Source organism: Callionymus lyra, chromosome 17 (genome assembly GCF_982586985.1).
Source record: "Callionymus lyra chromosome 17, fCalLyr1.hap1.1, whole genome shotgun sequence".
NCBI lineage: Eukaryota > Metazoa > Chordata > Actinopteri > Syngnathiformes > Callionymidae > Callionymus > Callionymus lyra.
Genome location: NC_141834.1, coordinates 19,002,752 through 19,026,357, shown reverse-complemented (window position 1 = coordinate 19,026,357; position 23,606 = coordinate 19,002,752). Strand labels below are relative to the sequence as shown.

At 34.3% G+C, this 23,606-nt stretch overlaps 1 protein-coding gene across 2 annotated transcripts; it reads left to right on the top strand.

Annotated features, from left to right (window-relative positions):
- Nucleotides 1–883: 883 nt before the first annotated feature.
- On the top strand, nucleotides 884–22,753 carry deptor (DEP domain containing MTOR-interacting protein). Of its 2 annotated transcripts, none has more exons than XM_087813213.1 (10): nucleotides 884–1,126; nucleotides 1,196–1,285; nucleotides 4,715–4,893; nucleotides 6,384–6,507; nucleotides 12,759–12,937; nucleotides 14,355–14,537; nucleotides 15,839–15,976; nucleotides 17,545–17,615; nucleotides 17,951–18,055; nucleotides 21,939–22,753. In XM_087813213.1, exons 1-10 carry the CDS (start codon nucleotides 1,113–1,115, stop codon nucleotides 22,065–22,067), a joined length of 1,212 nt encoding a protein of 403 aa, XP_087669339.1. In that variant the 5' UTR covers nucleotides 884–1,112; the 3' UTR covers nucleotides 22,068–22,753. The 2 variants fall into 2 exon arrangements, with proteins under 2 accessions (XP_087669339.1, XP_087669338.1); XM_087813212.1 differs by having other exon boundaries at nucleotides 1,193–1,285.
- Nucleotides 22,754–23,606: the final 853 nt, after the last annotated feature.

Below are 23,606 nucleotides of genomic sequence, written 5' to 3'. Positions count from 1 at the left end.
CAATAGTTCAGAAATGTTTATGTTTAAAACACAAATTATAAACGTTTAATATTTTTTATTAAATATGTGACAAATATTTACTTCAAATTGATTTATGTAGAAACCGTTTAATCTATTTGAAAAAAGAAAGATATATATTTATATACATTTTCTTCTTTTTTTTCTGGCGCGAAGCCGCAGTTACGTATGACGTAATTCTTCTGCAATACCATAAACCACCAGCAGAGGTCCGCATCCGACACCGTACCCAACATTACGGCGCGTCTATGATTTTAAAACATCGAGTGAAATATTCGCGACATGTTTCTTATCGTTAACTGCAAGATCTCAAGTTGAATCTCGCGATAAAACGCTTCGACACGAGATGTTTAATTGTTATATTTACTTTCCTCACAGCAGCCAATCAGCGGCCAGCGTACTTCATGTGCTCGGCTGGAGGTGTTGGATTTGTTCACGGTCACGTCCGAGCTGCGGCGACATTTATTTATATATTTGTTTTGACGATTGTAAATATTAGTATTCAAGTGTTATAAAGGTTTCTAATAAATGTTTCGATTCATATTTAACGAATTGTAAATCATACTTGCCCTATTTATCTTCGTGTATTATGTTTTTATATTTATTTTTTATTATAATATATTTTAAATATTTCGTTAAATGCATGTTTTAATATAACTTGAATTATTAATAAAAAAGATCGAAAGAAATAAAAGCAGGTTGTCGCTGCAGAACGTAAATAATAAAGACATCATCAGCGATGGTTGTATAACTTTTTCCAATTCCCACCACCGGGACGACTCGGTGATCAAATCGCGCCCGCTCGCCTCGGCCCTCTAAACCCCGCCCATGCAGTTGACTCCCCTGTGACGTCACGCGAGTCCTCCCAATGCGGAGGCAGAGTCGAGGGGTGCTGGCTGCGCCGTGGAGGAAAACGTGCGCGCACCGACACGGACACACACACTCGCTCCCGGTCCGTGAACGCAGCACAACAGACGCTTCATGCTCGCGGATCTTCTGGAGGAAATAAAGAGCGACTTCAGCATTTGTCCCTCGCGGGACCATGTAGTAGTTTCGTCCGCGGCGCCGTCACTCAAGAGTCAAACTCCGCATCCATGGGAGTCAAAGGGTGAGTTTGTTGCTTCACGTCCTCCATGTTCGTCACTGACGGGTCTTTATACTGACGGGTCTCCAGCAGAGACATGGACGGGATCGGGAACACCATGAAGAAGAAGGCGGCGGAGCTGGAGCGCCTGGCGGAGGTTCTGGTCACTGGCGAGCAGCTGAGGTACAACTCTTCCTTCCTTCCTCCTACCTTCCTCCCTGCTTCCTCCTTCCTTCCTCCCCCCCTCATCCCTCCATCCTTCCTACTTCCTTCCTTCCTCCCTGCTTCCTCCCTCCTTCCTCACTGCTTCCTCCCTCATGCCTCCTTGCTTCCTCCCTTCCTTCCTCCTTCCTTCCTCCTTGCTTCCTCACTGCTTCCTCCCTCATGCCTCCTTCATCCCTCCTTCATTCTTCCTTCATTCTTCCTACTGACCACACATCAGATCCATCATTTATTTACGGGGCATCACTGCAGATCCAGGTCATGTACCTGATCCCAGATCAGAGTAACTTGTCCCAGAACTTCAACCTCTGCTGCTATTATTATTATTATTATTAAAACATATTATAATAGAAATAAACACATTTTTTGTTGATGATTTATTCTTTAAAAAAAGGGGAAAATAAATGAAGAAACTGTTTATTTATTAGTTAGTTTATTTATTTTTGTATATTATTCTATTTTTTTTTATTTCTTATATAATCCTGTGGGTCGTAAATACTAAAACATGAATTCGTTTTTTAATAAAGTCAGATCGAATAATTGTAATAAATAATAAATATAATAATAATACTAATATATATATATGCATTTTTAAACAGTTGGAAATGTATATACAAAATAATTTATAATTATTAAATGTATACAGCAATTAAATTAGTACACTACATATACAGTAAATACGGTATATAATAATATAGTATTTATGTTTATATAGTGATGTACATATATTGCTATCTGCTTAGAATATGCATATATATTTTACTATACCACGTTATATTGTTTAATATTATATGTATTTTGTACATACTATACATATTTATATGTCTATACAAAAAAAAGAACAAGAACAAATTTTCATAAAAAGAAAGTACAAGACGACACAATCTAAGTCTAAAGATAAAGAACATGGATCAAGACAAATAACTAAGACAAAGGATACAAAGATTAACATGGACTAGAATGTCATCATACTTTATATAGTACACACACACACACACACACATATATATATATATATATATATATATATATATATATATATATTAGTATACAGTAGATATATATGTTATTTTTTTCTACAAGTAATTATATTTGATTTATTTATAAAGATACCTGTTTAATATATGCATTTATATGATACTATATCATGTTATATTGTTATTTATTTGTATATATTTAAGTACTTGTATATTTAAATATGTAGGTGAAGCACCAGAGTTTTGCTGCTGCTGCTCACACTGGCTTCAACCAGCTGAGCCTGATTTACACTCGCGCTCCGGGAACTCACCAGTGAACGACTGCTACACACCGTCTACACACTCTTGTGTGTGTGTGTGTGAGTGTGTGTTCCGGTGTCCCTGGCACAGCTGAGCGTTCCAGCTGGAACTGTGGTCGTCTCTGAACGTTTGTGTACCGAACTCTCCATGTGTGCGAGAGACGACTCCACGTGTTGTCGTCACTGACCTCGCGCCGGTTGTGTACTTGTTCAACTTTAACCTTTGACCTTGTGTGGCGTTGATGTTGACATTCGTGTTGAAATGGAGTCAAAAACCATGAAAATTACGATGCTCGAGAAAACCCTTGTGTTGTCTCATTGTCAAGGTGACCCGAAGGCTGGAAAACAAATGTGTTTGTGGTATCCCTTGTGTTGTCGGGTCACCTTGACAATCAGCTAACACAAGGGTTAAAGCTATTTCATTATTATTTCGATTTATTTAACAACTTAACAATGGAAGTAAATTGTGACATCAAAAGAAAAATCATTGAATTTAATTTGAATTTTTGAATAATTTAATACAATCATTTATTTGTAAAAAGGTTGAATTTTTTATTTTAGAATTATCTTATACAATATTGTTTTTACTAAAAAAATTGATATTAATTAAATTCAATAATTTTTAATTTTTTTAAATAATTGTATTAAAAAGATATTATTAAAAATATTTAATTTTCTTAACATAAAGTGAAATATTATTTTATTCAAATAATTAAATTATATTTTTTAAGCCTTTTAAATTCAATATAAAGTTAGTATAAAAGTGTCACCAGACAGTACAAAAGAAAACCGAGCTACTTGATTGCGCGCTGCTACGTCATCACATGATTATCTGCGTGTCGCGTGATTGGCTGAAAGTTTCACTAGTTAATAGCAGCACATTAAATAAAATAAAAACTAAAATAAAACTTGTGATATTGTTACCAGATATTTAATTACTTGTTAGTGATTACTTATTATTACTTTTATATTATTTAAAACTTTTTTTTTTCCTTTTGTATCTTTAAACTGCCAAAAAAAGGTTATTAACATTATCAACCTTTTTAATTATAAAATATTTGTCCTTATTTGAGGCTACGCAGAATAAATGTTACTTCTACAGGATCCTGGTGTTTATTCACGCCTGGAGGTTTTGTTTACAAACAAACATGGTGTGATTTAAGGCCTGATAAGATAACAGATCAGCGTGAGAAGCTGATTCTTCTGCTGACACTTGTGTTTCTGCTGCTCGACACTCAAGACAAACCCAAACAAAAGCTTTGCTGGTTCCGTCCTCTGTGTCGGACCCGTGTCGGGCCCGTCAAAGCTGATCCAGACTGAACAGAACAGACCCGTTCAGGCCCGTGTCCCCACACTGGGTTCAGAACGAGGTCAACTGTGATGATGGGTCTCCAGAACCTTTGGCTCGTCTTAAAGTGACAGTACAGACTTCAGTAGATCTTTCTGAAGCTTTTAATAAATCACATTCAACATACATAATGTATATTATAAATCGTTTCTTTTTTTTTAATGATTAATTACTAGTTCAACTATTTAAGTCTTACTAAAGTTTGTATCTTATTTTTTCTGACTTTTTTCAGGTTCCTTTTATGTCATATTTTTATTTATTTCAAAAATAATGTGGAATAAGTAAATAAATAAGAAAGTAATTTATATTTGATCATTTAACTTCTTAAAAATGTTTTTCTTGCTTTCTTTAAGTTCCTTTCATTTAATGTTATGTTATGTTAAGTTATATATAACAAAAATAGTTTTATCTTATTTAAAATGTGATAATTACTCTTTTTTATTCAGCAAAAAAAAGAACTCTCCTGCTACTTATTTATTTTATCTTTGAGTTTCTTTAATGTCATATTTTTAAATATCAATGTTTATAATAATATATAACAACAAAGTTTTTCCTTGTATAAAATGAACTTGATCTTTTGTATTGGATTTTTTTCTCCAGTTACTTTCTCTTTTTACTGGCATTTCTTCTGTCTTGACTTCTCCTCACGATAAAAAACAATATATGAATATAATATCAAACATATAATATCAAATATATTTGTTATATATGTGTTGATACAGTCCGGTGTGTTTGTCTCTCATCTGCGCTCTGATTGGCTGCTCAGGCTGCGGCTGCACGAGGCGAAGGTCATCAAGGATCGCCGGCATCACCTCCGCACGTACCCCAACTGCTTCGTGGGTAAAGAGCTGATCGACTGGTTGATGGAACACAAGGAGGCCACGGACCGAGACACGGCCGTCAAGATCATGCAGAAGCTTCTGGAGCAGAGCATCATCCATCACGGTGAGTCAGCTCGGATCCTCATTCTTTAGTATCATGTTTATTCATGTATCATGTTTTTATTATTATTAATATTACTACTCTGAATGTCTCATTTCTTATCCATTATTATTATTATCATTTTTATTGTTATTGTTATTATAATTATTATTATTATTACTCTGAATGTCTCATTTCTTATCCATTATTATTATTATCATTTTTATTGTTGTTATTATTATTATTATTATTACTATTATTATTATTATTATTATTATTATTACTCTGAATGTCTCATTTCTTATCCATTATTATTATTATTATTATTGTTGTTATTAGTATTATTATTATTATTATTACTCTGAATGTCTCATATCTTACCTATTATTATTATTATTATTATTATTATTACTCTGAATGTCTCATTTCTTATCCATTATTATTATTATCATTATTATTATTATTATTGTTATTATTAGTATTATTATTATTATTATTACTCTGAATGTCTCATATCTTACCTATTATTATTATTATTATTACTCTGAATGTCTCATTTCTTATCCATTATTATTATTTTCATTATTATTATTATTATTATTATTGTTATTATTAGTATTATTATTAGTATTATTATTATTACTCTGAATGTCTCATATCTTATCCATTGTTGTTATTATTATTATTATCGTTATTATTATTATTACTCTGAATGTCTCATTTCTTATCCATTATTATTATTTTCATTATTATTATTATTATTATTGTTATTATTAGTATTATTATTAGTATTATTATTATTACTCTGAATGTCTCATATCTTATCCATTGTTGTTATTATTATTATTATCGTTATTATTATTATTACTCTGAATGTCTCATTTCTTATCCATTATTATTATTATTGTTATTTTTATTATTATTATTTTTATTACTCTGAATGTCTCATTTCTTATCCATTATTATTGTTATTATTAGTATTATTATTAGTAGTATTATTAGTATTATTACTCTGAATGTCGAATTTCTTATCCATTATTATTATTATCATTATTATTATTATTACTCTGAATGTCTCATATCTTGTCCATTGTTATTATTGTTATTATTATTATTACTCTGAATGTCTCATTTCTTATCCATTATTATTATTATAATTATTATTATTATTATTATTGTTATGATAGTTATCGATATTGTTATTATTGTTATTGTTATTGTTATTGTTATTATTATTATTACTAAGAAAAAGTATTTTATTTTATAAATATTAAAACATGTAATGCAATTATCCAAAAACCTTTCACAATTAATACAAATAAATAATTAAATGCTTAAAAAAACAACAACATTTCAATAAAATAAAAGTTTCAACATAACTCTTATTTTGACGATCCATCCAGACAGGAAGTCGATGCATAAATCTGTTAGCTGTGATGCTACATAACAAAAATGCTACTTCCCGGCAGTATCTTCCACAAATGTAAACGTTTCCTGCTCGACTGTGTTTCTAGTGTGTGACGAACATCGGGAATTCAAAGACTTGAAGTTGTTTTACCGCTTCCGGAAGGACGACGGAACGTTCCCTCTGGACAGCGAAGCCAAGGTCTTCATGCGAGGCCAGAGGCTCTACGAGAAGTGAGTCAACAACAACACGTGTTTACTTTCCCGAGAGAACGTTTGCTGCTCGGATCTCAAGAGTCTTGTTGAAGATAACATGTTGTTCTTCCTCCTCCGAGTCTATCGAGTCTTTATTCTACGTTAAAACATGGAGTTTTGTCACATGATCAACTTCTAAAACTATTGAAACTGTTGCAAATATATATATATATATTTATATTTCTGCCATGAAGTTAAATCTAAATATTCTACCTATTTATGTATTTTTGAACTTTTCGCCTGAAGAAGACAAACGTGTTCAACTGTGTCTTATAAATAATTACCTCTGCCAAGGAGACCATGTGATCGTTTGTGTGTCTTTGTGTTTGCGTAATGACTCAAAAACAGATAATTTCAGTTGCTAAGCTAAGCTAACGAGAGAAACAAAGGAAGAGTTGGTGATGAAGACGAGTCGTGGATCTGATTCAATCTCAGGTCCTTTGATGCTAATTTGAATAGATTTTCATGACAAAAGACCATAAAAACTCAGAGATTGTTGTATTTCTAAATGTTTTTTCACAGGCCGAAGCAAAATGTCTACTATCTCGTGAGTTTTTCCTTCATTTTTTTTTACTTATTGCAAGTCTTTCTGTACTTGTCAATATCCATAATCTCTGTTTCTCTTTTCAACTCTGGCATCGTTATTGGTCGCCATAGCAACGTGGACATGAATCTAATTTGATTTTGAGACGACTGTCTGGCGAACTCAGCGGCAGGAAGTGATCACAACACCCACCTTACTTATGGTGCCAACAAAACACCCAACTCCCATGATGCCTATAAAGTGACGACTTGTTAGTCGCCACAGTACTAGGTTGCCACAATGTTGTCACGTCAAAAGTCGTCGACAGCTGTGATTGGTTGGCTGGGCGGCAAAGCATTTCGCGAGCCGTTCAGGTCACCGTTACTGAGAGTGTCGTTGAGAGGAATGACGCCTCAGATGCAGCGTTACAACTGAACGTGTAGAGAGTTTTCCTGATCGTAAACGTGTGATAAACAGTATTTCAAATGCTAAAAAAAGTAGTTGAAGGTTTGAGCTGTGTGTGTGAGAATGTATGAAGTCGTCGACGCTCAGGTGTGTGTGTTGTTAATGATTCACGACACCTCGACACGCCCTGAGGGCTTCATGACTGAGCACTTCACCGTCAACTGTGTCAACAAATACACTAGTGACTCACTTTGTCACACTTTTAAAAACTCAACACTCGTCCGTCCATCACCTGTCAATCAAAGAATTCTGCACTCATTTGAGTCTTCTTTATGAAGAATAAAAATCCTTCTGACGCACTCTCGGTGTGTATTTTTGTAGCTCGTGTGACACACACACATGCATGCTGACACACTGGTGTAAACATCATATTTCTGGACACACACACACACACACACACACACACACACACAGAGAGAACGCTTGCATAAGAGAGTGGGAGAAGAAAGAGAAGACATCTGTCATGGTTTATATAATCACCCTGAACATCCAGCTGGTGCTCGTCGACCAGAAGAAATAATACTTTCGTCATCGCAACAGTCTTTTCACCGTCGTTTAGTTATAATATACTGAACGTTTATCATCCGGCTTCCTGTCTCGTCGTCATGGCAACGGATCCTTCTTCGCATTATTATATAAATGACACTTTAACAGCTATACATCGGTATATTTAGAACAATATTTTTACATTTTTATTTTGCTATATTTACACTGAATAAATCCTATATATTTATCAAATGATGTGTTTAATTGCATTTTAATAATTATAATCTCTATAAATTCTATTACAAGTTATTATTATAATTTCTTGATGTTAATATTTGACATAATCTTGTCATTTTCATTATGTTTTCTTGTTGCATTTTCACTAAAATATCTCACATTTAGTTTATTATAATTCTACATAAAATGATACATTATAATTAATATTTTCTCACAATGTATGTATTTTTTTCTTTTTTTTTTATATTCTATAATATAATTGGCATTGATACATACTTTTTTGTTGAGTTTTTTTGTAAGTATCCACCTTATCAGCCTCACATTTCTTTCTATATTATTCAAAAGAGAAGTTTGCTTTATTTACTTTTATGTCAACCTGGATGTTATGACTGACTTTAAACATGATTTTTCTTTGATAAAAATCGACATCTCTGTTGCTAGTTTGATCCAGAAAGTGTTAAACTACACATGGACTGTAACGTTAATTCAAAGAAGTGTTTTCTTATTTGGCTTGTGTTGTATTAACTGTATTTGTTATTAAGATTGGAAGCTCTTCTGAATGACTCTCTTGCGAGTCAGAGTTTCCTGTTTTCTCTCAGTGTTTTCTGAGAGTTCCAGGGTTAAATCCACTGGCATTAAGGGCGTGGTCGGTTCTATTCTAGGGCGGGTCGGCCTCAATTTATGCTGAGCCTGACGCACGCGACATAATACATGTTGATATATTTGTATTTTATGAACCACAATAAAGTAATATCCACCGAAGGAGGGTCAACAATAAAAAACAACAACACAACGACTCCTTTAACAAGTCCTTGACATATCGAAGAGACTAATATAATAACTTTATTCTGGATACATCTCAGCAAAAATAGTCTAAGTCGTTTGACTTTTAACGGTTTCTGACGAATGAGTTTGTGTTATAAAAATGAAACGTCTCATTAACAAGTTCCGTCATGTTCAAACTGTGATAATCTCCACAAACAATCAGATAATCCCTCAGTTTGAGTGTTTGTTTAAGGTTTTCAATGACGAGCAACTGAACTCCATTCATAGTTCCTGAACAAATATCTTTCTTTTAAACATTTTTATTCATTACTTAACCATTTCAAGTCTTAGTTTGAGAACGGTTTGTGCTGAAAATGGACATTTGTGTTGAATTTAAAACATCACCGTCTAAAGTCGTATTTACTGTTGACACGTTTAAACTTGTATCTTACTTGGAAAAGAGATTTTAAGTAGAAATTCTTCATGTTTTTGAATTGTATCTTTGTTGTTGATTCACTTCAGAGAAGTTGCTAAGCTAAACTAAGATAAGCTAAGCTAAACTAATGAGAGAAACAAAAGAAAGGGTTGGTGATTAACTGAGTCAATCTCAGGTCCTTTGATGCTAATTTGAAGAAATTTTCATGACAAAAGACCATCAAAAATCCGTTTCTCCTCTCGTTCCAACTCACTTTAATGGAAGCTTTGGTGAGAGAACGTTGTTAACGTTGAACTGTCTTGTTAGCATGTGAAACTGTGACTCGTCAAACATAGTTTCCTTCGACAAATGCTCCGTGAACTGGTTGCCGGTTGGATCTGTTCTTACAACACTGCGGCTGCTTTGATGGATGAAATAATTCCACAGTAAATATTTGCTCAGAACACTTTGTCTTTTTCCACCGTCGACAAACGGAACACGTGTTCCTGTTGACCTTATACACGCGACGAGGATTCGGCCTCGATGCTGCTTGTGCCTGGCCTTTCCAGGGTGTCCCTAACCTTTCGCCCTGAATGCCATGACCTCTGCCAAGGAGGTCGGGCAGTCGCTGAGTCCATCTTTTAACAAAATAAATATAATAATAATAATAATAATCTATCTATCTATCTTCTGTAGTTCCATCTGGATCCGGTAAAATTTTGAAGGTTTCTTCATTCACTTGTTTGGCTTCTCAACGTAATACAACATGTGTTAAATGTGATTTTAATAATGATACATTTCTACATTTTCTTTCATAGTTAAAAATTTACATTTAGACTTGATTATATAATTTATTGTTAAATATAATTTCCACATGTTATTTGTGTGTGTTTTTTTGTTATTTGTATTGCATATTTATTTATTTCAATTATAATAATAGTAATTACTATAAAAATGTTAATGAATAGTTGTTAACATGTATTTTATTTTCAACACACATGTACTGTAGTTAGTTATTACAACATTATCGGGGAATTTTCATCCTTTTTTACTTAACTTTTTTGTGAGTATCAGCTTCACTTTCACCTCCAAAGTTTAAAGCACGTAGAGAGAAATCATTTTTGGCTGCAAAGTTACACCTTATTTTAATATTTATTTATTTTACTGTTTAACTTGAAGATCATGCAGGACTTTTAGAACATTTTCTCTGATAAAATCCACATGACGGTCACATTTTTGCTGAACTTTCGAGGAAAACATTCAACTTTGATTTAATCATCTTATTATATAATCTATTTATCGTGATCACTTAAGTACTTTATGCTTAAAGAATAAATCCACGTTGATAAACCTTTAAAAAAGTGTGTCTGGCTACAGTTTTTGTCTGAACTTGCTTCATGAAACTGTGAAGAGCCGGTTACTCTGTCATCAGCCGGAGCCATTTACATGTAAATGATTTAATCCTGTGTCAATACTGCGAGTGTGTTGAAAGAAGAACAAACACTTTTGCATGTGTATACCTGCCATGAGTATACTTGAGTAGAAACCATCCCAGTCACATACTCTATGAGTGACTTAATGTCACCTTTCTATTGAAGTTAAAGGCACACATTCACACTTTAAACTCTTTAATTGTTGTGTGTATTTTGTTGTATATGTTTATTTTACAAGTAAGTAAGTAAGAACCAGAATTTTAAAGTTGATCCTGAAAGAAACTGGAAGCCAGTGAAGAGTTTTAAGGATCGGAGAAATGTGAGTTCTTCTACTAGAGCGGGTTAGAATTCTGGCTGCAGAGTTCTGAATCAAGTATCTACTGTTAATAACACATACAATATCTAGTATTAATGCGTACTCACTGACTATCCCTGCTGTGATTAATGTGATCAGATATGTGTAGTAGTGAAAAAATAACACGTTTGAATTAAATTTATTATAGGGTTGGTTTATTTAAAACATAATAGTGTTAATAAATTTAACATATTTTTCAGACACTTCTGAAGGTTTTGTTAAGAGTATTTTAGTTTATTTATTACACACGAGTTATCATCACTGCTGTCGATCTAACTATACGCTTAATAAAGTTTTATTTTAATTTGGATATCAATGAAATATGGTGTGAAATACATGGAATGATGTGTGAAGTAAACATTTTAGCAGCTTCACATATTAGAGAAATTCTATTTATTTGTTTATTTTTATTAAAAACAAACATTTTACATCAACACAGTGATGGACAGTGGTTGTGGGCGTGGCCAGAGCAGTTCACCTCGTTACCTGTGACAACAATTGACCCTGAAGTGTTGTTTTCGGGGCGTAACTTGAATTAATCCAATCATTGGCGTCATTTAGACGAAAAAACGACTGTTTTCAAGTCGTTACCTGGACATGAGTCGAGGTTTGTCTGCGGAAGGACAAGAAAGGATAAGAAAACGTTGGTAAGAAGTTTCTGCTCGTTGAAAAAAAAAATCGCGATTTATTTAACTTTAATTCCGAGTTAGTTTCGTCTCTTCTGTTACCTCCATCTTGTCGAGGATGCTTTTATTAATTTAAAATCAAGTGAGTTATATAAATATATTTTATAAGTTGCGACGTTATTTCACGTGGCGTCTACGTACGATTAGCTAATAAAGTGCGTAAAGTTACGCAAATGGCGGAAGTCGGTGCGCAAACAATAACAATCGCTGTAAACCATTTTTAAATTGTTTTGCTCGAGATTTATCCTTTTGAGTCTCATCGAATCTTGTTATTAGTTGAATTATTTGCAAGCAGGATAGCAAGAGTAGCGTTTTTTAAAAAGAAGCATAAATAACGTTTGAACAACGAATTATAGAAAACATTAAAACCCTCTTTATTCATTACATTTATTTGAGCAACGTGTATTTTAAAAAACCTACATTTTAATGAGTGTATTACATCAAAAAAAGGAATACTTTATTGTGCCTACCAACCCTATTGGCTGCTTACTAGCCTAGCATGTTGCTAACGATATCGACGTTGTTTACATTTTTTTTATATCAAGTAATTAAAAAAAAGAGATATTTAATGTGTCAATATATCAATTATGAATCAAAAATACTGTACATCAAAAATTATGAAGTGTAGTAAAAGATGCTTTAAGGGATATTAAGATGGTTAAATGTGCAACAATGACAAACTAATGTTCAACTTCCTAAGAGACTGTTAAAGTAAGTTTGTCATTAACTTTGAGGTTTAGTGACGCATCCAAATGTATTGAATCAATAATCCATGTTTGTTCCATTTAAGAAGACACTTGGTTGCCATGGTTCCTACTTTATTTTCCTCCACATCTGACCGATCGCTCCATCTTCTGCCCTCCAGACTCATGAACTCTGAGAACAGCCTGCTGCAGACCCGGGACACGGACGGCGAGAGCTTCGAGCGGACGCTGGTGGCCTCGGAGTTCGTGGACTGGCTCATCCAAGAGGGCGAGATGGCGACCCGAGAGGAGGCGGAGCAGCTCGGTCGCCGACTCCTCGAGCACGGCATCGTGCAACACGGTGAGGAAAAGGGTCACGAATCCATCAGGGAGCAGACACACACTCAACGAAAAAAGATTCCACTTCCTGCTATATTTATCTTCTGGACTAGGCTTGACTTACTTAGATTTGTGGGACAGAGCTCCACATTGTTGCGTCACGTGTTCCGCCCAAGATTTCGAGGACACATCTGTGCACGACTTGCCGCTTCAACAATGGACACAGAATCAGCTTCTGTTTTCACATGACATGAATTTTGACTCCGAGGCCTGTTGTTCACACCCGAGTGTGATTCAATTATCCTGCCGCTGGAGTCACATGCACACATTTATAAAAATATAAATGGAATGCAGAAGATTGAGTTAAAAAAAAAAGATGCTAGCAAGATAAGAAGGGAGGAAACGGATCACGCGTGGACAGAAATATCTTCATCGTCGCTCGAGTAAAGGAGCTGGAATGTTGTCGTTTACTACAATGATAAATGGTGTCGTGTGTAACCGAAGAAACTACAGCGTCAAGTTGTTAAAAATGCGACTTTATAACACGTATATAATACAACATATAAATGATGATAATAATTTCTTAAATGACGGTTTAAAGGATCCAAAATTCCCCAAAGAATAGAAAAGACGACAGACTATTGAGGACTATTATAGGTGAAAGGATTAATTTACAAATTATTAAAACCAGACGCCTGACACACACTTTATCCACAGCAGGCATCATTTTAATAAAGACATTTCATTCACAGACTAGTCTTACACTTGTAACAGATAAATAAAGCAAACTAAAATAACATATTTTTTTGAGCTGAAGACGCCATAGGAGGTTATGTCTGCAACGAGGTCTTCAGACGACGAGGGCTTATTTTTTGTTGTTGAGTTGAATGTTGAATATTATGGCAAATATCCTAGTTATTGCTAGATTTAAATTGCACTTTTAGTCGCCTAAAGTCACTCACAGGGTCTGTATCACATGTATTAGATTCAGGCTCGCTGGGAAAACTAAGATTTAAGAAGTAGATTAATGTTGATATGTTGACATACAAAGATGCCATGTTTGAGAAGAGATAAGTAACAGGGACAATAGATGTCAACATCCATAAAGATAGTTCATATAAGAGTAAAACTGATGTTGAAGAAAGTATGAAAAGACAATTTAACTTCTCGTTTATAATGTAAAATATGTTGGACTGTGATTTGGAGTTGAACCCATGTGGTCCAGGTAGATTCAAGTCACTGTCGTGGAAAGTGTGATGGTGTTTGCTCAGCGACAATGTTCTCAGCTCAACGGTCAGTTTGTTTAGTGCCGGGTGCCGAGTATCCGGTCAATTAGGTTCGTGTGGTCAATTAAACACAGAACACAACGTCCCTCATTAAATAAGTTCATGAATTAAATGTGTTTTTTTTTTTATTGTTATTTTTGGTTCTTCTTTCAGTGACTAATTCGCACCACTTCGTCGACGGGCCGAACCTCTATCAGTTCAGGATGAACTTCAGAAGACGGCGGCGGTTGATGGAGGTCCTGCACGAGCGTAACCCGAGCATCCCCGAGAGCCAGGACAGCCCGTTCTGCCTCCGCAAGCAGCACTCGGACGGCGGCAACACCAGCTTCCTGTCGGGTGAGTCCACGCTGTTTGCTCCGGCGCTCGTTGAGTCGCTCGATCACGAGCGGCCTCGGTGTCCAGGTCATTGTTTGGTCTGTAAAGAGAAGAGTGACCTTTGATAGCGACCAGTTTAATATTTATTCAGCCTCTTTCTGGTCGGATCGACCCATGTCTTCTTCAGGGAGACTTTTAGATACATTTTAATCTGTCCTTTTACACGACTCTTAAAACATTTTACGACTAAACTAAATAAATAATGGATTTAATTGAACTGATTTTTCCTGATCTGAACACATTTTAACGTGTGTAATTAATTAAATTAAGATTGAATCAAAAGGAAAAAAAAATACTTAGTAATAGACAAAGTAGAAGTTGAATAAGTAGTAGTATTAGTAGTCAAAGTATCAGTAGAAAAAGTATCAGTAGAATTAGTAGTAAAAGTATCAGTAGAATAACAAGTAAAATAATCATTAGAGTTAGTAGTAAAAGTATCAGTAGAATTAGTAGTAAAAGTATCAGTAGAATTAGTAGTAAAAGTATCAGTAGAATAAGTAGTTAAAGTATCAGTAGAATAACAAGTAAAATAATCATTAGAGTTAGTAGTAAAAGTATCAGTAGAATTAGTAGTAAAAGTATCAGTAGAATTAGTAGTAAAAGTATCAGTAGAATAAGTAGTAAAAGTATCAGTAGAATAACAAGTAAAAGTATCAGTAGAATTAGTAGTAAAAGTATCAGTAGAATAACAAGTAAAAGTATCAGTAGAATTAGTAGTAAAAGTATCAGTAGAATAAGTAGTAAAAGTAAAAGTAAAATTAGTAGTAAAAGTATCAGAGGAATAAGTATTAGTAGTAATAAGTCGACAAAAGTAAAATAAAAACAGGATCTCAATGCCTTCAGCATTCACACAATCATATCACTATGCTCGTATTAAAGTCATAACAAAAACACATTGAGGAGAAAGTTTTACATTTTGTAATACTCTATGATGAACCAATATACGTTTTGATGTTTATATCTGTATAACTTCACTCACTAATGATTTAATTTTGAGTCCGAGTTTTTTAAATATTGTTTACTTGTTATTACTTATCTGAATGATTTGAATGTGTTTTTAATTGAATAAATTAACCGCTTTAAAATATGAAAAATATGTTAATTTGAATTGTCGAATTAAAATGTATTAGATGCTGTTTTTTAAATCAATATATTTATTTTAATGTTTTATTTACGTATTTCCATGGTTTTAATTTCGATGTCTGTAAAATTGACATTAAAAAGATTTAAAGGTAAAGTGTGGATATTGTGTCTCCTGACAGTGAGTCCCACCAAGGAGATCAAAGTCGTCGCCGGGGTTCGTCGCAGCAGCATGAGCAGCAGTTGTGGCAGCAGTGGGTACTACAGCAGCAGCCCCACGCTCAGCAGCAGCCCCCCTGTTCTCTGCAACCCCAAGTCTGGTGAATGACGAGTTATATTTTTGATCTAAACTTCGTTTTCTTACTTTAATGGAGCCGCTTCTGTCAACACCATCAACAGGAAAACATACTCACAATAATAGGAAGTGAAACTTGACAATACATGTCTTGAATTATATTATTATTATTATGGTTCCTCGCACACGGTTCAGGACCAGAGGAGAGAAATCTTTTCAGGCTGTTGCTCCTAAGCTTTGGAACAATCTTCTCTCTCTTTGCGCTTGATGATCTACTGACTCCTTTAAGAAACATCTTAAGACGTTTCTATTTGTTCAGGCTTTTCCTTGATTTTCTGGAACTCCTGTGTTGTTCTCAGTATTATCTTGATCTTTAAAGTATGTACTTTTTTGAGTATTGTTTTGATTGTTAAAGCGCTTTGTGACCCTGGTCTGGAAAAGCGCTATATAAATAAATATTACTTACTTACTTACTTGAATTGCACAACTTGAATTCAAAATATCACAGAATATCAAAGGGATTAAAGTGATTCTACTTTTCTTAGATTTTAATCTCGGCTCTGTATCGACTTCCACTGAAACGTTGATTAACAACTAGAAAATGTGCATCTCCAGAAGAAAATTCAGTGTAGATGCTGAATCAGCAGAACCTGTAAACTGAAATGCTTGTATTTTTACTAGTATTTCAAAGTAAAAACTGGAAATACTGGAAACTGTTGAAACGATGGCATGAAGAAAAAAAGGAGAAGTTGAAATGGAAGTACAGTAGTAGTAGTAGGAGAAGTAGTAGTAGAAATAGTAGAAGAAGTAAAAGTAAGAGTAGAAGTTGAAAAAGTAGTAGAATTAGTAGTAAAAGTAGAAGTAGAATAAGAAGTTGTAATATAATAATTGAAAGTAGAAGTAGAATAAGAAGTTGTAATATAATAATTGAAAGTAGAAGTTTAATAAGTAGTAGAATTAGTAGTAGAAGTATAATAGGTAGTAAAAGCAGAAGTATAAGAAATAGTAGAAGTAGTAATAGAAGATGAAAAAGTAGAACTTGAATAAGTAGTTGAATAAATAGTAAAAGTAGAAGTAGTAGAAATCGTGGAAGTAGCAATAATATAAGTATAAGTATTAAAAGTAGTGGTGGAAGTATTAGTAAGTAGACAAAAGCAAAATAAAAACACGCAAAGAGAAAAACAGGATCTCAATGCCTTCAGCATTCACACGATTATATCACTAAATTACTCATAACACAATGTTTATGTCGTGTAAAAGTAATAAAAACCAACATTTAGAAGGAAGTTTTAAGTTTTGTTATACTCTGATGATCCAATATAAGTTTTGATGTTTATATCTGTATAACTTTACTCACTAATGTTATTGATCATTTCTCACTGTGTATCCAGGTATCAGAACTAACTGTTGGTCTGATATATTTGTATCTAGAACACGGTTGAACTTTCATCACACAAGAGGCAAAATTAACTGATCAGTTAGTGGTTAAAATAATTAATAAACCTGTTTGAAAATCAATGATTATCATGTGGTGTTGACGGTGCAGAACAAACTGGAATGAAATGAATATCATAAATGTTCATGTGTCCACAGTTCTGAAGAGACACGTGACGGTGGAGGAGCTGCTCACGACTGGAGGTCCGTTCAAGAAGAAGACCTTCACTGTGAGTCCTTCAAACACACAGAACTAATGCTTCGAGGGAAACACCTTTGACTTATTCATCAGATGAACTTCCAAAGTTCATTTAAATCACTCGTTCTCATTTATAGATGAGTATCTTTTAGTACAAACACAGGGTTAAATCTGGCCCGTCGAGTCATTTTATGTGGCCCGCCCGATTGTTGTCCTAAAATCAAAGTGGATTAAAGTTTGTGTTGCTTCAGAAACTGAAGATAAGGAACAGAAACATATTTATATCAACAATCATCTGCAGATTTGAATCAGAATTTGGGTGAAAAACTTGAAGAAATCCTTCTTAAACGAGTCTCTGTGTCGCAGGTGGTCGGTGATGCTGTCGGCTGGGGCTTCGTGGTCCGGGGGACCAGCCCCTGCCACGTCCAGGCCGTGGACCCGGGTGGACCTGCAGCTGCCGCCGGCATGAAGGTAAGACCCCCTTTCCCCCCCCAGGCTGGTGGTCCCGAGCAGGGCTGTCAATCTTGTTGAGACTCCATTTCTTCTCCACGTCAGACGGTTCATATTATCGTTCATATCAGGTTATCAGTGATAACTCTTGACGATAAGGTCAAGAAGGAACAGACTGTTCAAGGACAAACGTGACAAGAGTTGACCTTCTGAGTTGACCCTCGACCTTTGTAGCCCGAGCCCCCCTGGTGTGCGTGAAGTAAGAGTTTGTGAGGCCAAGAGAGCGGCGGCGGCGGGAGCTGGCATGAAGGAATGCGAGCGGCAGCAAAGAATCCTGGGAATGCGGGGTCGCGGTCGCGTCAACCACGATCTGGAACGAGGGAAGACTAAATAAAAAAAAGAGGGCGAGCTGCTCCTTCGCTGCAGGAAACATAAAGTTGTTGGTGTTTGGATATTTTTTACGAGGTCGCTCTGGAACCTGTGAGGCGAGGAGGCGGAATGCGTCGGATCAGGGAGAGAAGGAAGTCGTTCTTCTGCTTTTGTGTGGTCGTCATGGCGATGGGTCGGCCATAGAGTCCTTACGCTCGTAAAAAATGCGTCGGTGTGAGATTATCATTGTGACCCACATGTGGAGGGTTGTTCCACTTTCTGGGTGAAAGTTGAACGAGGCGCTCGGTTACCGAGGACTAGTTTGCTCAGGATTAATTTTAGAACAGGTTTATTTCTGTCAGTATTATTCCTGGGGCGTAATTATGCACGTGACTGTTATTCTGACACACGAGCTCAGACTTGAAACATGAAATAACCAAAATAAAAGAAGAATAATTCAAATAATGGAGATCAATATAAAAAGTAAATGTTAAAATAAATTAAATAATCGTAGCAGAAAAGGGTTTCAATAATTAAAAAGAGACTATTTCTTTATTAAGTTGAAAAAATATCTGTATTTTCTTTGCTATATAACAGTTTTTATGAGGGAATAGAGGAAGTGAAACAAATTGAGTTTATGTGGCTTTTTGATTTGTTTATTATCCAACATTATAGTTTTATGACCATAGATAGGCTGTCATTGAGTTAATGTTTAATCACAGTTTGTTTGTAAATTAAAAGTAGAGAAAACGTTTAAATACAATTAGTTTTATATTAAAACTACCAATTGAAAAAAAAGCTTTTCAAATGTTGAATTAGTTCTTTTGCTTTTTTATCTATTTTTCATGATAAAATAAAATAATAAAGAGAAAAACACAAAATGTATTTAATTTTAGAACAAGAAACTAAATACATTTTTAACTTGAATTACTTTCATCCAAAGATTTTTCATTGTAATGTTGCCGAAGAATATGTCAAGTTTCAGGCAGATTATCAGAATGTAGATCAATATTTAGTTTCAGAACAAACGACGGTGATGTTCATGTATTATTTTATTTATTTAACATGAACACACATCTGTATTTTCTTTGTTACCTAACATTTCTATCAGGGAACAGAGAAGTGAAACAGATTAAATCGCTGAAGCTCTTTGCTCTGATTAATTTCCATTATGGTTTCATTTTTATGATCAGTCATTGTGTAATTGTTGCTTTTATTCTAAGAGCAGGAAACACTAAAACTCAAGTGGAATTAGTTTCATAAAAAATATTTTATTGTAATCAGGATAAGTCTTACATATCCGGCAGAATGTAGATTAATATGAATGTTTAAACAAAACACTGTTAATGTATTGTTTTCTAAGTAAGTAAGTAATTTGTATTTATAGAGCGCTTTTCCAGACCAGGGTCACTAAGCGCTTAAACAATCAAAACAATATTCAATAAAGTATATACTTTAAAGGTCAAGACAACACCGAGACGGGAATGGAGAAGTGAAACAGATGAAGTCTATGTTCTGCATTTGTGTCTTTAGTTTCAATAATAATAATAATAAATATTACATGATGAATTTTCAGTGTTTTGTGCATTTAAAAGGAGAAAAACACAGAATTGCTTTTACTTTTAAAACAAGAACGGGATCATGTACAACTACTTAATTCAAATTGTGGACAATGAATATCTCTAAATTTCAATCAGGATAAACATGTTGAGAAACATTTACTTTTAGAACAAATTAAGTTGCTCATAATATCCTCTTTTCATGCATCGCTGAGTGCCGTTTCCCTCCAGTAGGGGCGCTGTTATCGTCGCCCCTCTGCCGCCCAACAAAACGCCGTCAGACTGAGGTTTTCGATCGCATCACTGTTGCTTTCAAATGTTCCTGCAGCTCCTCGTAAAGCCATCAGCGACGTCCGGGCCATAATGGATCAGAGTGCTTACATAACTGCTGCATCTCTGACTCTCATGCTGCTTTATGGGACGTGTGTGTGTTTATATGTGTGTATTTGTGTGTGTTTTACTCTCCGCTCTAAGCCAAACATCTCTGAGAGCTTTTCTAATGAACTCCTTCCCTGCAGTGCAGTCGGTCCGAGCACCTGAGCAGTGTTTCCACACGTGCACTATCTCAGTGTCCAGTGTTGATTCTTCTCCCGCTCGAGAGTTTAACCCTCACGTTGTGCAAAGTCATTCAGCCCGAGCTGGACCCGGGCCAACATTAACAAGCGAGAGAAGCGAGGCGTCGGTGGAGGGAGAGCCAAGATTTACCGGGTCGTTGCTGAGATTCTTTAACTGAACGTTCAGTTCGGAAATGTGTCGTCGTGACTCGTCACCGCATGAGATCTCGTTTCTCGCCCAGAAACATCCACATTTATCCATGTAATGTGAACCAGGAAACTCAGGAGGTTCCTCTGGAGAATATTAACTAGAGTATGACTCACTTTAGATTTGTTTTTGTAGATCATCATCTGAGAGGATTGGATCTTACATAGAAAGTATTCTTAAACTAACATATCTTTTAATTTAATGTTCAGTTTCTTATCTAATTCCAATAGAGTACAATTTTGTATTTTAATTTTCGAATTATAAAATATTTTAGATTTATTTATATATCAATTTATTTGCATCTACTTTATTAAACATACATATTTTAATTAAAAAAGTAAAATAACTGTTCAATTAACTACTTCTGAGAATATTTAAGATTGAGAAAACATAATCTCTACTGATTTTTTTAACTAATGAAAAATACATTTTATAGTTTAAATATTTTGAAATGTAAACATGTTTATATTGTCCTACTTTTCTTTTTTTTAATCTAATATAATCTAGTAAATGATTAAAACATTTTTTTTTATTTCAAATATTTATATTATTATATAAGGATGTCATTGAATGTGATATATATTAGAAACAATTATACATTTAAAACATTTTAAACAAGTATTTTCTATTAATTGCATACTTCCTGTTAAATCATTCAATATATTTTTGTATTTTTCTGTATTTTTTTATTCCATAAAAACAACAATTTAAAGCAGTAAATGTCAATAATCAAATAATATCAAAAAGTGTTCTTTTATTCCGACAAATATGAAATTAATTGGTCATTTTTACCATTAAAAAAAACAATTTAAAGAAAATATTGAAGTGAAATAAAGTTTTTTAATGAAAGGTACTTTTGTGTTTCTATATTAAAATGAAAAATAAATTATCATTAATCTTCACAACATAAATATAAAATAAAAAATAATATTAAATATAAAAGCTCCTCTAAACGTATCATTATTATTAAAGTTAATCCTCCACACGTGGGTGTGAACCTGAAGAGTTTTATCATGAGTTCGAAGCCACTTGAGGTCTTCAGACACTCAGGCCTGGTTTTATCAGCAGCTGCTAAGTTGGAGTCGAGATAAGAGCGGCGAGGAGTCGGCGTGACCACCGGCTGAGTGACGCGTGTTCTCGCCGATGTCATCCTTCTCATCTCCATTACTGGTGTTTAAAAATAAACTCCTAAAATCTCGTGTTTCTCCGCGCAGGTGTGTCAGTTCGTGGTGTCCGTCAACGGACTGAACGTCCTCAACCAGGACTACCGGGCCCTCAGCAACCTGATCCTCACGGGGCCCCGGACCATCGTCATGGAGGTGATGGAGGATCACAGCAAGTGAAGAAGGTTTTTAACGACACCAGGATGGAGAAGACTTGAATCGTCCGCCGCCAGAGTGGAAATAATAGATTTTTTTTTTCCGATTGGGTTTTAAACCGTTTTGTACATTTTCCGTGGATTTTACGAAGCACACACTCTGGACTCTCCGTGGAGAACAAGATGATCGTCCAGGAACTGTGACACGGGAGGACACTTTGTTCTCTGGAGATGTTCTGGAGAAATATCCCGTTGCCACATTTACTGACCTCTGACCCAGTTAATCATCCGGTCCTGCACTGCCCCCTGCTGGGGAGAAATGCTCACAGACTTTTTTTTGTGGGGGGGATTTATTTTTGTTTACTACTTGAAACTACCTTCATTACCATCTTTGCCATGTAAAGATGACGTCAGACTTAAACCTGTATATTGACATTCACCGGGAATTTGTTCATTATAAATGGGTACGATGTTAATAATAACTGGAATTAATGAGGGTGATCTCTTGATTATTTCTGTGGAATATGCTTTTTATTAGTAATTAATTTCATTGTACTGTGTCACTAATTGCAAAGTTGTTTTGGAAAAAAAAAGAAAAATCGACAGGTCGGGAAATTAATTTTGATTACTTTTACTCCCTTGTTTTTGAAACTTTGTTTGACTTAGTGTTTGTGATTTCTTTAGAGTATTAAGAAAAATAAAAGCCTGTCTCATAAACGTGTTTTTTATTACTTAAATAAGAGCATAAATACTGTGTAATAAGGTAATTTATTATATTTTAATAAATATATGTTCATATATATATCATTGATATGTTCATATCAATATTATATTATTATTGAATTGGCGCTGTTTAATAAAATGACAACATACTAGCATTTAATATTTTTAAACGATTTTGGAAAAATCCTGATTAGAAGCTTAATCGTAGTATCTTTTTAAATATTTAAAAGTATTTACTCAGAATTTTGGCTCAATGTGTATGATGAGATTTTGATATTTTAACTGGTTTTACTTCATAATTGTTTTTATTCATTAAATAATTAGAATAATTATATTTGTAAAATGTTTTCTTAATATTTCCCTCCGCTAATACATCTCATTAAATAATTATTTTACGCGCACTTACGACATACGTAACTTCCGGTGGCTCATAATCAAGTTCAGGTGAGAAGTGAGGTAAGTGCGCATGCGCAATTAGTCAGCTAGATTACGCTATGCTAACAGAGTAGCGTTAGCCAAACCTGCAGTGTAACTACATTAAAGTGAATAACTTTATTAACGAGGCTTTTTTTTAATATACTTTAGTTACTGAGTCAAGTTTCACATGTTTCTTCTTTGAATGTAAGTTATTTTACGATGTTTAAATCAGTGTCAATACGCGTTTTATTTGAAACTTTTCTTTTAAATGAAACATTCCTTCTTGTTATTACAAACAATATTATTGTAACATTTTAACTGAAGTAGAACTACTACTACTATTAATACTACTACTTGAATTGTATATTAGTTATTTAAAAATATATATATAACGTCAACCGAAAATGTATGAAGAAGCTTCAAA

Excerpts from the sequence above, each read along its gene's own strand:
- deptor (XM_087813212.1), top strand. Across the intron at positions 1,286-4,714 it reads GTCACTGGCGAGCAGCTGAG|GCTGCGGCTGCACGAGGCGA; the intron begins GTACAACTCTTC and ends TTGGCTGCTCAG. Across the intron at positions 17,616-17,950 it reads TCAAGAAGAAGACCTTCACT|GTGGTCGGTGATGCTGTCGG; the intron begins GTGAGTCCTTCA and ends TCTGTGTCGCAG.